We start from the raw sequence: 17,917 nt of genomic DNA, 5'->3' as shown, positions 1-17,917 counted from the left end.
TTTTTTTGGTTTTTTTGTTTGATCACATAGGTAAAGTCCTACTTGCTGTTGTTCACCTGATGAATGGCATAGTGGAATTCCCATCTGCTTTATGCTTTCTGGCAGGTCGTTTCTCCCACTGTGAGCTGCTTGTGGGAATCTGGACAGATGTCAGAGGTCTGTCCCTATGTTTCTTTCAAGCTGGCAAGAACTCCACCATGTCTGCCACTCAGACTCCTCCTCCAGCAGCAGAATCTGTCATAGTGGTTGGACATTTGTGTAAAATATAAGCAAACAGTCACTGATTTTAAGAGGTACCATTCCACATGTATTTTGTACTTTGGGAAGAAATAGCATTTCAGTTTAGCAGTAAGGAGCAACAGGGAAAGGCTGGTTTATGATCTCAGACACACACACACACACACACACACATATTTATATATATATATGTCTTAGCTATTTTAGTGTCAGTTCAGCCTTTTTCTTAGCAATATATAATGCCTAATTGGTATCAATATTTAATGAGAAAAATGGTAGAAAATGTCTATGGTTCCCTATACTCTTCCATTACTCTACCTTCCCCCCTTCCCCCACTTTGTTACTGTCTTTTAAAGTAACGAAAAAATGGATTAAAGGTTTTGTTTTATACTTAATAAAACAGAAAAGAATCCAAGTGTGTCTTAAAGTGAGCAGTAAAAGTGCTGTAGTAGTTATGAGCTCCCTAGTATAAATGTCACTTTAATCTGTATTCTCTGCCAGGCACACTCCCATTGAATTTTCCAAGGGTTGTCCAGTGATTGAGACTAGATAATCTGGCCTAGTTTAGTAACCTCAAGAGAGAGTTTAAATAAGACAGCTTTCGTAAGTCTCCTCAAATATTGTGTATACCAGCTTCTTCAAGCACACTTCACTGACTAGAGTAACTGTTATGTCAATTTTGGCATCTTGATAATTACCTTATCTAGTTTGTACCATCAGGATGAGAACCTGTCACACTCTTCCTGCCTTTGGATCAAAGACATATTGAGTCAGAGCCTCCACACTGCATTTGCTCCTAGTGAGGCACCCAGGGAGGAACATTCAGTCTTGTAGGCCACTGGGCCACTGTTGTTGCATCAGTGCAAGAGGTGCTGCTGCTCTGTTACCACTGCAAGACCAGGAGCAGTACCTTGTGATGGGGAAGAATTACTGTACCACTCCCGTGCTGAATTTACTGCCAAGGACCAACTGGGCTTTGAGGTTTGGCAGGGTAGAAGGGAATGGTCATAGAGCTCACTGATTTAATTTCTCGTGTACGTGTGCATGTGTGTATGTTTATAAATTTATGCACATGTGTATGTATTACATAAATATATACCTGTGCATCACAAATGTATATACCTTTGTGAAGAAAAATTGTTCATTGAGGCAATTTTGTTTTCAAACAATTTAATGGTTAACTATTTTTTAGCAGGGTGATTATTCATAATGTTGTACTTGATAATTTAACAGTTATAATGCAAGTACTCCTGTTTTTTGTTATTTAAATTATGTGCCATTAACTTTTTAGGACATTTTCATTGCTTTTGTAATCAGGTTTAACTTCTAATTTAAAGGGAAGATACATGAATTGGTGAAAGGATCTCAGGATTTTATAAAATAATTTGATCAACTCTTATTTGAATATTATAGTGTCATCATCTTGTAAAAAGGAGATGAAAGTTAAGAACTGTTCAATAAGAGAAAGGTCAGTATGCCAACAAGCAAAGGATTCACCATAGTCTTTGTGAAGGCTGACAAAGTAAATGGTATATTTTTAAAAAAAGAAAATGATAAAGTAACATTAGCGAACTATTCCCAAATGAGGATCTATAGAGTGAGGCAAATTACCTCTTGCAAGAGATTTGGTTAATGACAACTTGGAAAATTTTAAGATAATAAGTTCATAACACAAAAAGCATTTAGGTGAAATTATCTAAATGCATTCTGCATTGTGAATCTGTTATCAAAACACTTTTACACCCTGAAAAGAACAGGAGTTGATTAATATTCATAATGCATTTTGAAAGCACATGTAATACTTGCATTCTGAAAACTCAGTGTAAGAAGTGAAAAAAAATTGTTCTTAAGATTTAGAATATTCTAAGAGTAAAATGATCTGGAAGATAGTTCTTCCTTTTTTGCATTTTTGCAAGTCTTTTCTCAACAACACAGATGCAACCTACACCAACCCCTTATATTTGCAAAGTAAACAGTTTTTAAAGTTGCTTGTTTTCCTATTATTGGAAATTACATTCCCCTCCTATTAATAATAATTAATCTTCCCACTTAAAAAATATTCATTGTGCACATCAGTTTTTCTTGTTCTCCTCGTGATGGAACTTGCTAAAAGAAAAGTACTCTTTGGTTATGACTAAAACTGCATTTAGCCGTGCATTGACTACTAAGTCTTACATGTCTAGATGCTGAGGATTCAGAGGACAGTGGGACAGACATGGTTCCTCCTTTTGGGGACCTTATTTTATGATGAGGGAGACCATCAAAATAACCAATTGCAAATTATGACAAAGTCTTGTGAAAGAAATAAGGTGGATGATGGAATCATTGGATGGGTTTCCCCAGTGGCTCAGCCGTAAAGAATCTGCCCGTAATGCAGGAGACATGGGCTTGATCCCTGGGTCTAGAAGATCCTCTGAAGGAGGGAATGGCATCTCACTCCAGAATTCTTGCCTGAAGCATCATGTAATGATGCTGGCCCTTTCTTGAGAACTCTAACATTCAAGTACACAATTTTAACTGAGGGCCTCCTACCAGAATTTCTTCGTCTTCAAATTTCTATTCCCTTTTAAAGTTTTTTGGTGCTTTGCTTAAAAAACATAAAATAACCCAAGGGCTGATTCTGGTCTTATTTCTACATGGCTAAGTCCAGCATAGTGTTTGATACAAGATAGATAGATGTGCTTAGTAAATACTTGTTAATTAAATGAGTTCTTTTGATAATATGGGTGCCAAACAAGAGGTAAATACTCTTAGTGGCAAGAGAATAAAGAGGTCTCTGTGAAAAGAGCTTATATGAGAAGGCCTTTGTATGCTGCTGCTGCTAAGTCACTTCAGTCGTGTCCGACTCTGTGTGATCCCACAGATGGCAGCCACCAGGCTCCCCCATCCCTGGGATTCTCCAAGCAAGAACACGAGTGGGTAGGCCTTTGTATAAGGCCATGTAAAAGAACTTATATGGAAAAAGTAGAAGTGATATTGGACTTTGAAAGATGGGATTTAAGGAGAGTGACAGAGTAGGAAATAATGTGGAGTTACAGAAATGTAGGTGAGATGTGCAAAATATACACTGTCTTGGGTCCCAGTGAGAGTCATACCATGTTATACTCCACAGCTGTCGGTGATACCCCCAAGCAGGTTCCCTTTAGAAGACCAGATGGAGAGATTGTCAGAGATTCTCAAGACCAGGGGTAGGTTTCCCCTAATGTATTCTTGACTGGAAAATCACAGGGTTTTTGTGCTTTTTTCCCCTTTCCCCCTTTCCCTCTTGTTCTTCTCTGTCTCATGACTCAGAATTCCATGGTTATTTCAGACTCTCCAAATAAAATGCCAGAAAATTTTAGAGGAAAGGTACAAAGTATCACAAGCGCAAGTGATTAATGCAGCATCTTCCCACTCCAAGCACCATGTTAAGTGTGAGAATACAAAATGATAGATAAAACTTGACTTTTGTCCTCAAAAAAGTTAGGTGCACTAGACGTAAAACTTAACAAGCATTGAGAAGCTTTGGCCGAGATATATACAGAGTAGTTTGGGTGCATTTTGCCAGTTCTGGGACTTTTAAAGATGATTTCTTGGAAAAGATGAGAAGGAATTAGGTGAGGAAGGATGGGAGAAGTTTATTCTAGATGAAAGAAAAGCATGCACAGCAGCAGAGGTGTAGGAAGCAGCAGAGCCTTTGCAGTAAGCGTCTAGTCTTGATGCCGAGTGGTCAGTGCCTCAGGGGTGCTTCCTCCTCTTGGTTTTCAGGACTGTGTGATGGTACCCCTCCCTCCTTGCTGCACAGGCATCTGTCCACTTCCCTTCCTCAAATCAGTTGGCTTAGTGGGTTGTCTTCTTTTAAGGTGCTCACAGAACAAGTTTCATTTTGTTAATCATTTCTGTTACCTCTCTTCTACCCCCACCTCAAGTTTTTGTGTTTTTGTCATTATTTTCAGCCTTCTAGTTTCATTGAGTTGACTTGTTTTTTGTTGTTGCCCCTTTCAACTTCTTGATTTGAAGGCTTATCTCATTTATTTTAAGACCCTCTTTTAGGCATATGAGGATATAAATTACTCTCTAAGCACTGTCTCTCTCTGATTTTGACATGTATTACTTTTGTTGTCATTCAGTTTTAAACATTTTGTGATTTCCATTGTGATTTCCTCTGTAACCCATGAATTATTTAGGGAGTGCGTATTCAAGTTTCCAAACAAAGGGATTTTATTTTAACCTTAAAAAAAAAAAAGGCAAAAACTGTTGATTTCTAAATAAATTGCACTGATTAAAGAATGTATAGTCTGTGTGATATCAATTCTTTGAAACTTTGAATTTGTCTTGTGTCCTAGTTCCCAGTCCTTTTTTGTACGTCTTCTATGTGTCCCTGGAAAAGAACAGATTATTTATTTCTTAAAAGCCAACATATATACTTGTTTATATACTTTTGTCTTTTTTTTTGGTATTCTAAGTAATTTGCTTATTAAATACTGAAAAAAGTATATTGAAATACTTATCAGTTAAAGATATGTCAGTTTCTCCTTGTAATTCTGCCATTTTTTCTTTATATATTTCTAAGTTATATTGTGTACCATATGGCTGTGTACATGCACACTCAAGATTGTTTTAATTTCTTAGTGAATTTCTCTGTTCATTATTCTATAATGATGAACCTACATTTTAAAAATGTACTGTTTACTACTATTTCTATACCAGCTTTATTTTTATTTGTATTCGCCTGCAATATCATTTTCTACTATTTTTTGTTCAGTTCAGTTGCTCAGTTGTGTCCAACTCTTTGTGACCCCATGAACCACAGCACACCAGGCCTCCCTGTCCATCACCAACTCCTGGAGTTTACCCAAACTCAGCTCCATTGAGTCTGTGATGCCATCCAACCATCTCATCCTCTGTTGTCCCCTTCTCCTCCTGCCCTCAATCTTTCCCAGCATCAGGGTCTTTTCAAATGAGTCAGCTCTTTGTATCAGGTGGCCAAAGTATTGGAGTTTCAGCTTCAGCATCAGACCTTCCAATGAACACCCAGGACTGATCTCCTTTAGGATGGACTGGTTGGATCTCCTTGCAGTCCAAGGGACTCTCAAGAGTCTTCTCCAACACCACAGTTCAAAAGCATCAATTCTTCAGTGCTCAGCCTTCTTCACAGTCCAACTCTCACATCCATACATGACCACTGGAAAAACCATAGCCTTAACTAGACAGACCTTTGTTGGCAAAGTAGTGTCTCTGCTTTTGAATATGCTATCTAGGTTGGTCATAACTTTCCTTCTAAGGAGTAAGCGTCTTTTAATTTCATGGCTGCAGTCACCATCTGCAGTGATTTTGGAGCCCAAAAACATAAAGTCAGCCACTGTTTCCACTGTTTCCCCATCTATTTGCCACGAAGTGACAGGACCGGATGCCATAATCTTCGTTTTCTGAATGTTGAGCTTTAAGCCAGCTTTTCAGTCTTCTCTTTCACTTTCATCAAGAGGCTCTTTAGATCTTCTTCACTTTCTGCCATAAGGGTGGTGTCATCTGAATATCTGAGGTTATTGATATTTCTCCCAGCAATCTTGATCCCAGCTTGTGCTTCTTCCAGCCCAGCGTTTCTCTTGATGTACTCTGCATAGAAGTTAAATAAGCAGGGTGACAATATACAGCCTTGACGTACTCCTTTTCCTGTTTGGAACCAGTCTGTTGTTCCATGTCCAGTTCTAACTGTTGCTTCTTGACCTGCATACAGGTTTCTCAAGAGGAAGGTCAGGTGGTCTGGTTTTCCCATCTCTTTCAGAATTTTCCACAGTTTATTGTGATCCACACAGTCAGAGGCTTTGGCATAGTCAATAAAGCAGAAATAGATGTTTTTCTAGAACTCTCTTGCTTTTTCGATTATCCAGCAGATGTTGGCAGTTTGATCTCTGGTTCCTCTGCCTTTTCTAAAACCAGTTTGAACGTCTGGAAGTTCACGGTTCACGAATTGCTGAAGCCTGGCTTGGAGAATTTTGAGCATTACTTTACTAGCGTGTGAGATGAGTGCAATTGTGTAGTAGTTTGAGCATTCTTTGGCATTGCCTTTCTTTGGGATTGGAATGAAAACTGACCTTTTCCAGTCCTGTGGCCGCTGCTGAGTTTTCCAAATTTGCTGGCATATTGAGCGCAGCACTTTAACAGCATCATCATTTAGGATTTGAAATAGCTCAATTGGAATTCCACCACTTCCACTAACTTTGTTCATAGTTATGCATCCTAAGGCCCACTTGACTTCATATTCCAGGATGTCTGGCTCTAGGTGAGTGATCATACCATCGAGATTATCTGGGTCGTGAAGATCTTTTTTGTACAGTTCATCTGTGTATTCTTGCCACCCCTCCTTACTATCTTCTGCTTCTGTTAGGTCCGTACCATTTCTGTCCTTTATTGAGCGAGCCCATCTTTGCATGAAATGTTCCCTTGGTATCTCATTTTCTGGAAGAGATCTCTAGTTTTTCCCATTCTATTGCTTTCCTGTATTCTTTGCATTGATCACTGAGGAAGGCTTTCTTATCTCTCCTTGCTATTCTTTGGAACTCTGCATTCAAATAGGTGTATCTTTCCTTTTCTCCTTTGCTTTTTGCTTCTTCTCTTTTCACAGCTATTTGTAAGGCCTCCTCAGACAGCCATTTTGCTTTTTTGCATTTCTTTTTCTTGGGGATGGTCTTGATCCCTGTCTCCTGTACAATGTCATGAACCTCTGTCCATAGTTCATCAGACACTCTGTCTATCAGATCTGGTCCCTTAAATCTATTTCTCACTTCCACTGTATAATCAGAAGGGATTTGATTTAGGTCATACCTGAATGGTCTAGTGGTTTTCCCCACTTTCTTTAATTTAAGTCTGAATTTGGCAATAAGGAGTTCATGATGGGAGCCACAGTAAGCTCCTGGTCTTGTTTTTGCTGACTATATAGAGCTTCTCCATCTTTGGCTGCAAAGACTATAATCAGTCTGATTTCAGTGTTGACCATCTGGTGAGGTCCATGGGTGTGGTTTAATTTTGCATGTCTGGTCTAAGTATTACGTAGATGGATTTAGTATTTTTCAGCCATTCAGATGATCTTTATCTTTTTGATAGTGAATAAATTATACCTGCATTTCCAAATTCACCCTACAGTTGTCTTCTTCATAACACCAGAGTTATTTATGGATAGGTCATTTAGTGATATCAGTAGTAGTGCTACTATTATACTAATCATTTTATTTACATGTTGATTATTTGACCTTAGTCAATAGAGGGAGAAAGATAAGGGAGCCCTAACAGAGTAGTGTGCTCTAGTGAAGAGCAGGTAAAGCTGTGGAAATCAAGACTACTCCTGAGTGGCAGAGAGTATGGGAGTCCCTTCACAGAGAAAAGGAAAGCTGTAGTCCTCTAGCGTTCTGGGGGAGAGTGAGGTGAGTGCAACAGCAGACAGGTGTATGGTGAAAAGGAGAGGAAGGATCCCTAAATTTCAAGTCTAATTCCAGCTGTGCTTCTAAGAATGGCATTTGCAGGCCATACTTTTTATCCTTATCTTCTCATCTGTAAAATGAGGCGAGTTAACTTGTATATCAGACAACCTGAATTTGGCTTTTAGGCAGGTTTCTAGATCAGGGCAATATGGTAGTTGTTACGTGTCTGCATTGTATAAAGACACTTGACATAGTAATTTGTCAGAGTGTCCTTTGTAGACAAGAAACTGTACATGAGTGGCAGCACTTGGGAGCATTTGTAACTGGAAAATTACCTGATAAAGTGACTCAGGATTCTTTCCTCAGTATAGTCTCAGTCACCATTTTTAGCACTGACATGGATAAAGATATTGATGCTTGCTGATTAAATATCCAGCATGTTAGATAACAGAGTCAGAATCAAAGATGATCTCAGCAGGCTTCAACTAAGAGCCAAATGTGGTGAGATGAAAGACTGGGTTCCTCTAGTTGGGCCAGCAGGCACTGCACAGGATGGGAGGCGGGGGCTTCCTTCAGATCCTGCCTCCATTACCTTCTGTGTGACCCCTGGCCCCACATTCAAAAAGTAGAAAAGAGTATTGAGAATTCTTACTTTATCCCCTAGTCATACCACTGCATTCCCCAAAGGCAGCCAAAATTATTAGGTTTTTAAAGTGAATCCTTCCAGAGAAATTTTATGCCAGGGTAAGCAGATTGTGTGTGCATATATTTTTCTCCCCAGTCTTGCATTTTTATACAGATGGGTGTATATGATTCACAGCAATTTTGTACCTTGTTTTTTTCCTCATCTTTTATGGGTTTATGTGGTAGGTTTTTATGTATCAGTATTTTCTTTTAAGTGGTTACACAGTATTATTTTGTAGGGATGTATCTTAGTTTAGTTAACCAGTCCTTTACAAATGGGCATTTTGTCTGTCTGTAGTTGTTAACTATTACAGGCAATGCTGTAAGTTTTATCTGTGTAGTCTTAGAAGTGGCAAAAGTCTCCTTAGGTCATCAGTATTGTCCTCCTTGCCCTCTTGTTTCTTGTAATCTTAGGGGGAAAAAAAAAAGAATTTTATAGCTGAAAAGGATTTATTTGCCATAAAATTCAGTGATTCTCGAAGCATGAACCTTAAGCTAGGAGTAGCAGCAGCAGCACTGAGAATTGGATGGAAATGCAGATTCTTGGGGCTCATTCTAGACCTTCTAAATGAGAATTTCTTGGGGTGAAGGGGCAGCAGTTTGTGCCAGCATCTGACTTGACATATGAGGAAGCTGTGATCAGAACAGTGAAGTAACTTACAAAACATTATGTAGTTACTGGTGGCTTCTGTTCTATTTCCCCCATAACTTGTTGTTTTTCTTGTGTAGTTTTGTCTCTTTAGAAAAAAAAAAAAATTAGTTTTTGAAAGTTATCAATATAGAAAATAGGTCACTGATTCACTTCCTACTGTTTTCATTTGTGTTGCTCTGTGTCTTTTGTGAAGTGAAGTGAAGTCGCTCAGTCATGTCTGACTCTTTGCGACCCCGTGGACTATAGCCCACGAGGCTCCCCTATCCATGGGATTCTCCAGGCAAGAACACTGGAGTGGGTTGCTGTTTCCTTCTCCAGGGGATCTTCCTGGCCCAGGGATCGAACCCAGGTCTCCCGCATTGCAGGCAGATGCTTTAACCTCTGAGCCTCTTTTGGAACATAGCAAATTCAAATTGAATTCTATTTTGAGGTTTTTATCTCGATTCTTTAGATTGAGCCAACTTTTAAAAACCAAACCTTTAATTGGCTCCCTGCTATTTTTCACATGGCAAGACTTTTGGTTGTCTCAAGGGTGACCTCTGACTTCTTTTTTCAGACTTCTTTTTCCTTTCCCATCACGTCCTGTCTCTCCTCCTTTTAGAATTTCTAAGCTATATCCTGTTCTCAACTACATCTATTCCTTGCCTCACATTCCCTCTCTTACTTTTTCTTTTCTCTATACTAAAATCAAACTTTCATCTGATTTCATCTTCTTTGCAGCATTTGGACTTCCAAATTGAAAAAATCAGTACACTTTAGCCTTCCCATGGCATTTTGGTTTTCTGTTTCTGTACTTGACTTTATTGTACTGATAAGCATTTATGTCAGCCTTAGTTTATACTCTCCTTGAGGACATGAACCATATTTTACTCATTGTCACTGTTCAGACTTCTTGTACCATTCTGACTTCCTGATTGATAGACAAAGGTAGGTTGTGTTTGTGTTCATGCACAGTTGGGATTCAGTAGAAGAGCTGTACTCAGAATCTGTAACTCTCACCAGGGGCCTTATAAATATTCGGATGACTGCATGGGTTAATAAGCATGAGAGGGATATGTCAGATCCTCCTTCTCTACTGGATTTTACAAACGAAAACGACCAATCCACAGTCAGTTGATGTGTAGGTTGGTGGTTTACATGCCTGAAATAATGTTGTGCTTGGGGGATGCTATGTGTTCAGTGTCGTTTCCATAAATGAAGGACAGCACATGGTTGACACTTCTGTATACTTGTATACATTTAAATTACATGCATTGTTTCCTCTTGGTGAACTTGAAACTTAGACATAAGGTGCTAAAGAGAAGTTTAAATTTATTATCTTACGATTACTCTGTTGTGCTAAATACCCAAATATCAAGTCTAGCTGTGTCTGTCCTATTGAGGAAGCTGCACATTTGAGTAAAACACAAAATTTTCTCAGATCATTGCAACGTACTTGTAAAGGAAGACTATATTAATATATGTTTCCCTGTAGGAATAGAGTGAAAATGTTGTCATTTTTATTTCAGTTTTCCAAAATCATTATAATTTTTTACTTAAATTTTAATTTTTTGAGTGGTACTCAAAATATACTTTATAATATTTTAGAGAACTTTTGAAAAGAAGGAAATCTTGGAAGATGAGTTTTCAAATGGTGGTTGCTTAGAATATAGTCATTTTGGTTCATCAGGCAAATGTTCTTATAAGCTGTCCTGAGAAATGGAGATGTTATGGGTGACTTAAGGCCAAAGTTAACGACTTTGAAAGAATGTGCCACTATAGTAATTTTGAAATTATTTTTCTCCAAGACACATCATTTTTTCAATTTTTAGCAAATTGTGTGGAAAATGGAGAAGTGGAATGCGTTAATAAAATTTTGTGATCAGAGGTAAATTGTGAAAATTAAATATAATCAATCACCAGTCTATTTAGAAACATACTATCTTAGCAGTTGTATATTGGAAATTTACATGTAGTAGTGTTCTTAATTGCTATCTTTAGATCAATAAGTTTAATAGCCTTGTTGTAATGGTATAAGATTGTAAATTTGATCTTACTGTTATGTCATACCAAACACAAGCAAAACTACTTTGTCATCATTCCTAGTCACTTAAAAGCCAGTTCAGATAGTAATACACAAGAAGGTAGAAAAACGTTATTCTTTTCCTGTCCTTGGGAGCTTATAGTTGGAGAATCTGTGCAAAGGAAGCAGAAAGCGTTCTGCACAGTCATTTCCAGTTTTGCAGTGAGACCTAACTTTCTATTTATCTGGCATCTTTAATTACCGTTTTTATTTGTCCACAGCGATGGAAAGTTTGTGCTTGTTAATATCATCCAGGGCAGGCTGTGGTGGATGCTTGATAAAGTAAAGCTGTGTCCCGTCTGTGTTCCTGTGTCTAGCACCTAATTATTTCCCACCAAAATGTAGAGCTGAGTTTCTCATTTTGTCTTTTTCTAGTGAGCATTTGTCCTGTGCGTTCACATTCTTTCTTCACGGGGAAAGTAATGTATGCACAAGTGTGGAGATTGCCCAACACCAGCCAATTTATTTGATCAATGAGGAGCATATCCACATGGCTCAGTCTTCACCTGCACCATTTCAAGGTAAGTAAACAATGATGTTCTTCCTCTCCACCACTCCCTACCTGGTGGATAGCCGCCTTGCCCAGTGAAGTTTCATGGAATGAGGTAGTACCTGAAATGGACGTGTTGAGCTAAGCAGGAAGGGTTAGTTTCTGAAGAAGAAAGGGAAGACCACAAGTAAATGATGATAGCTTGCTCATTTTTTTACTGAAAGCTTCCCTCAGCTACAACATGGTCTTAAGTGTGTCGAAGAATAAAGTGTGGAGGATTTCCTGAAGATCAAAAATCTTATAAGTTAAAGGTTTTCCTTGTTTTCTTTGACCTATGGTTTTAGGACTGTAATGACTATCAGAGAGTTACTATTAAGCTTTGTACTCTTTGAAACTTTAACCAAAATCAAATTCCTGGAGTTGTATAGTCTGTAGTTTCTTTATTAATACCTTATTTTCTTTTAATTTTAGACTACATTTGTTGTAGATATTTGGTTGTAATTTAACTTACATTCATATTTTCATGAATGCTCAACTAATTACCTAGATATCACCAAAATAACACGTTTCTTTTTTTCTAGCTATATATTCTAAAGCTTTGGTTTTGTCTTTGGAATTCATAATTTTCTATGAATAACTGTTTTTAAATGTTATAATATTAAATTGAACCATACAGAAACATTTTTTTTTTTAGTTTAATCTTATCAATTCTAGAGGTGCCTGGTTGAAATAGCCTTAGTATATCACAAAATGTAATTTAAAAAATATTTTTAATAAAATTGACTGAAGTATTTTATTGATATAATAGTCAAATGAGTGTTTAGCCTCCATATTATTTATATTGGTTTTTGGTCTTATACAAATGATTGTAAGTTAATTTGATGAAACATGCAGCTTTTTCTTGCCCTAAAGATTGTTAAGACTTTTTTTTTTTTTTTTTTTTTTTGGTAAAAAAGAACATTGAACCTCATGTAATTTTGTCCTGATTATTGGCTGCATTTTCCTCCATCTAGCAACACATTTTAAACTGTGTACTTTATTATTCTGTAGTTTTTTGGATGTTTTATGTATGAATTGCTATATTATTCAAAACAGCCCAGTTCTCAAACTGTACACTTGAGTTGTACAATATGCTCATTTTGTGGATTGTCAGGATTATTTAAACACTATGTTTTCTTGACTCTGAAAGTGCTGAGGATCATCTGACTTTAGATTTTGTGGAGCAAAATAAAAGCATTTACTTAAAGTAACAAAAGGAATTACTAGTCATGAGAAAAGATGACTAAGCTTCTAAGTTGGGAAAGATAATATTGGCCATTCTTGGTCCCTGTAGACTACTTACTTTAAATATTACTGGTTTGTTACTAATATCTCGAATCATGGAAGACTTTGTGGGGCATTATCCTGCTTATTCGGAGAAGGCAATGGCACCCCACTCCAGTACTCTTGCCTGGAAAATCCCATGGACGGAGGAGCCTGGTAGGCTGCAGTCCATGGGGTCACTAAGAGTCGGACACGACCGAGCAACTTCACTTTCACTTTTCACTTTCATGCATTGGAGAAGGAAATGGCAACCCATTCCAGTGTTCTTGCCTGGAGAATCCCAGGGACGGCGGAGCCTGGTGGGCTGCCATCTGTGTGGTCGCACAGAGTCGGACACGACTGAAGCGACTTAGCAGCAGCAGCAGCAGCATCCTGCTTATTTCCCCTGATTGGTGTAGAGAAGGTACATTCTTAGGGCAGGTGTTGGTATATAGGCAATTATAGTGAACATAATTAATCATATTGATGTGGGGATTTCTTAGAAGTGTTAAAACAGGAAAATTGCCCTTGATTAGCTGTGTTGCTTAGATCAGTATTTCTCCATTTGTATCCCTACAGAGTAGCAGAAGGCAACACGAAATATGTGATGTCTTTAACCATCTCTGTCTTGATTGATGTGATATATCATCCAGCAGTTAAGAAAAAAAGTGTCTCCCAAAAGGACCTCCCAGTTAATGCTTATGCTGAGATTTGTTTTTATAAATCAGGATTAAGGAAAAGTTACTTTTATCCCTAGAAAAGTGTTATTTGAAATGTCGAAATACTCACTGTGAGAATAAGAACTGAGTTATACAGTGTTATGTTAACTGCATTTTTGTGTCTAGCTCAGTGAAAATGACATCAAGGTCAAACAGTGAAAGAGTAAGAGAAAAGAACTTTTTAAGTCCTTTACTTTACGTAAAATAAATTTTATTTTAGAGTTGTTTAATCAGCATACCTCTAAAATAGTTGTAACTGAAATTATACATAACATTATGTTTCAAATTTGGTACATTAAGACTTTTCTGCCAATAGACATTTTATTTATGTATTATTTTTAAATTACCTCAAATATTTAGGAAGTCTCAGGAAATCATAGGGAGAGCGTTCAAGTCCCAGGCTGGTTTCAGGATATATGTATTGAATGGTCTTCTGTCATGGAAGATTCAGTATTCACACTGTATGAGCTATTACCAAACTGATGTTTATATGCTTTAATGTATAGATAGATAATGGGTAGATAGCTTATGTATAGATAGCTTATATATTGTATGTTGATGTACTTGTCTGATCATGTTAATTATATCTCCTCCCATTTGATTTCCTTCAAAAATTGATTTGAGTTGAGAGGCATATAAAAAGTACTAAAATTAGAAATTTTTTAAAATTACACTTAAAAAGGAGTTAAGAAATAAAGAGCAGTATACGTCAAATGATAATGTGCCTCACCCTAAAACTGCCGTGTATGTAGCATTACACTTAAGTAGGAATTATTACTCTGATGTGTAACACATGTTTCTCCTGTCTGCTTTAGTACTGGTAAGTCCTTATGGCTTAAACGGCACGCTAACAGGCCAAGCATACAAGATGTCAGACCCAGCCACCCGTAAGTTGATAGAGGAATGGCAGTATTTCTACCCAATGGTGCTGAAAAAGAAAGAAGAAATGAAAGAAGAGGAAGAGTTGGGATATGATGATGATTTCCCCGTGGCAGTAGAAGTAATTGTTGGTAAGAGAAAATGTTTTGCCTGAAGAGCTTAATTCTATCTTCTTCATCTTGCTTAATTTAAAAAGATAATCATTCAGATTCATCAAAAATAATCTCCATAATTTCCCCATCTTTTTGAATTCTCTTGACACAGTGGTATTTGCTGAGTAGTTATCTTGCCTGAAGCACCAATGGTCCCTGTATTCCAAATGCTATTATGATAATGTTGGAACACATGTTTAAATAGCTATTAACTTATGAAAGGATGGAACCTATCACTTTTGGCAGTACCTAATGAGAGTCTCATTTTCACCAGTGAGCTTTGACTCTGACCACTGGAATAATAAATTTGGCAGTCTGGCGTGACCTTTTTCTCAGGCCTGTTCTCTTGTTCGCTCTCCTCACAGGTGGTGTTCGGATGGTTTATCCTTCAGCTTTTGTGCTGATCTCTCAGAATGACATCCCAGTTCCTCAGAGTGTGGCCAGTACCGGGGGCCATATTACCGTTGGGCAGCAGGGGCTTGGGAGCGTGAAGGACCCGAGTAACTGCGGGATGCCTCTCACCCCTCCCACTTCTCCAGAACAGGCTGTCATGGGTGAGTACGATCCAGGAACATCCTGGGGGGAATAGATCCCAGAAAGTCATGTAGCACCCCTGCTACATGAACAGATGAGAAAACACACGGAGAAATTCCTGGTGGAAGAGATGGAAATAGACTAATGTGGGATTTTACAAAATAGAGAAGGAGAATTGTAAACAATTGATGTGCTTCAGAATTTTAATTGTGTCTGTTCGTCTTTACTCCAGTTAAACATGTTTGTTGTTTCTCTTCAATTCTACACATGCATCTGCCCTTTTACATTGATGTGCATGCATGCACACACATGCAATCAGGAGATGAGATGTGGTGAAAAACACTAAATCAGAGAATAGTTGATGTGCTTGTCCAATTGGCTGTTGCTAGACAGGGACAAGTCTTGGGTGAATTCTCTTTTCTTATTATAAAGATAGTCTGACATCCAAGAGCTCTGAATAAATGCTTTGTCCTTTCAATAATCTGTCTACACTAATGACAGATATTAATTAACTTGAAAAATTTGCCCATTTCAAGATTCTTCCTTCTTGAGAAAATTCAGAAATTATTTAAATTGGGAAGATGTTTCCTTTGTCGAGTAGTATATATTCTGTATTAACTTTGTTGTTGTTATAGTTGACTTCATTTTAATTGAAAATATGGTCACTAAGAAAAGGATACTCATCACACTTGAGCTAAAGTAAGATTATTTATAGGTATTTAATGTGGGCCATATTGGCAGGAACATCAGTAAACGAAGTCTTGTCCTCTAAACTTTGAAAACAGACTATCAAGCACGATACATGTTCATCACGTGGTAATTTTCATGAGAATGAAATAAGGCAGTATTTAAAAATTGCTGCCATAGTGCTTGACATGTAGTGACATTCAGTAAATGTGCATGGTTAAATGACATATTGGGGGAAAGTATAGACTTTGTGATTGAACACACCTTTTAAAACCTAGCTTTAGTTTTTACTACGTGAGTGACCTTATTTAATTCTCTTACTTGTTTTGAACACCAGTTTCCTTCTCTGTTAAATTCTATATAGTTTCCAGGACTGTTATACATGTTAGATCATGTACCTGACAGTGTTTGATAAACAGCAAAGCAATATACAAACAGTAGTACAAGAATTCAAAGAAATGCTCAGAACTCCAGTTTTAACACACAGTATTGTTATCAGCTTCCCAGGCTGTGCTAGTGGCAAAGAATCCGCCTGCCAATGCAGGGGGATGTAAGAAACGTGGGTTCGATCCCTGGGTTGGGAAGATCCCCTGAAGGAGGGCATGGCAACCCACTCCAGTGTTCTTGCCTGGAGAATCCTGTGGACAGGGGAGCCTGGCGGGCTAAGTCCGTAAGGTCACAAAGAATCGGACACAGCTGAAGCAACATAGCACACACATTAAGTTATCTGGAAGGAATAACTCAGATATTGTGTGAGGGACATAGAAATGAACTTGTAACCTTAGGGGTTTGGGGTTTTGGGGGGTTGCTTTGGCTGGCCTACACAGCTTACAGAATCTTAGTTCTGCCACCAGGGATTGAACCTGTACCCCTTGCAATAGAAGCACAGAGTCCTAACCATTGGACTGCCAGGAAATTCCTAGCCTTTGTTTTTAAGAGCCTTGTAGTTGCTAAGATGGTGAAAAAATGTACTACATCCAGCTCTGAGTACAGTAGAGCAGAGAATTTGGATGATCCCTTGTGAAATGATTCACCATCAGTTGATTTTTATTAAAACTACATTTGAACTGAAAAAGCAGAAAAACCCTTGTATAGTCTTTTTATAATTATAATAACACCATAGAGAAGATATATTAATAAGTCTAGAATTGTCAGTATTTTGAAAAATGTTAATCATATTTCATATGCAAGTTTGGATTTTTAACAAACTACAGAAGTCATCAATTTTTGTTTACATTTGTTACTGTTTTGCCTGGTATTTAGTAAAATTTGTGTTCAGCTTAAAATTGAAGGCCTGCTGTGGGCATGATGCCTTGACCTTTGGTTAGTTCAGAACTCTTAAATTCATAGTTCAGAAAAAAATGTTTTTTTCTGGTGGATTTCAGGTATGTACTTTTACAACTATAGATCTTTAGATTTCTTCCCCTCTAACTCTGTATATCATTGTGCTACACCCTGGGTAAATAAATCTCTTGATGTCTCCTTATTTCCTAAAACAGAAACACTGAATGAGAGTGACTGATGTATTTGTCATAAAATTAATTTGTCCAGCTTTATACATCATAACATCAAATTACAGCTTAGGACTCCTAATGCTCCATCTGTGAGAATCCTGCTCAGCCTCATCACTCTGCACTTGAATGATGTTGAACACTGCCATGCTTTCCTGGGCATAGGACAAAGGGGGTTACTTTGCCTCTTAAAATGGCCAAGAGTCTCCTAGATTGGCACGGGACCTGGGAGGGCCAGAGTTCTGACTTATGTGAATAGATAGATCAGCTTGCCTCTTCTGTTTATGGAGATAATTTGAGAAGCATTGAATATGCATTTAACAACATGTAATACAAGTCTCATTTAATTCCATATAAGATACCACCCACATTTTAGTTAAATCATTACAAGCTACTGAAAAACATTAACCTACCTTCAATCAGAAAAGAGTCTGGCTATCTTTCCCCACAACCTCTCCTGTTTTGGTCATAAATAATTCCCTTATGATACCATGGACTGATAGTCTGTTTGGCTATACTGTTGAGTGTTTGGGGTCAAAGGGCTATGCTCTCTACTTCTGTTTGTTGCGCTACTTTGCCTAGTTTTATAATAGGCATTTGAAAATCCATTG

At 37.8% G+C, this 17,917-nt stretch overlaps 1 protein-coding gene across 3 annotated transcripts in view; it reads left to right on the top strand.

Annotated features, from left to right (window-relative positions):
* The window catches only part of MED13L (mediator complex subunit 13L), a 280,163-nt gene that overhangs the window by 205,443 nt on the left and 56,803 nt on the right, over positions 1 to 17,917 (top strand). For all 3 annotated transcript variants that reach the window (XM_025267579.3, XM_025267578.3, XM_025267580.3), the window contains 3 exons: positions 11,408 to 11,553; positions 14,359 to 14,553; positions 14,940 to 15,128. In XM_025267579.3, coding sequence (XP_025123364.2) covers positions 11,408 to 11,553; positions 14,359 to 14,553; positions 14,940 to 15,128 — 530 coding nt within the window. The remainder of the gene's footprint in view (positions 1 to 11,407; positions 11,554 to 14,358; positions 14,554 to 14,939; positions 15,129 to 17,917) is intronic.

Source organism: Bubalus bubalis, chromosome 17 (genome assembly GCF_019923935.1).
Source record: "Bubalus bubalis isolate 160015118507 breed Murrah chromosome 17, NDDB_SH_1, whole genome shotgun sequence".
In the NCBI taxonomy this organism is placed as follows: Eukaryota; Metazoa; Chordata; class Mammalia; order Artiodactyla; family Bovidae; genus Bubalus; species Bubalus bubalis.
This window is presented reverse-complemented; position numbering and strand designations above follow the sequence as displayed.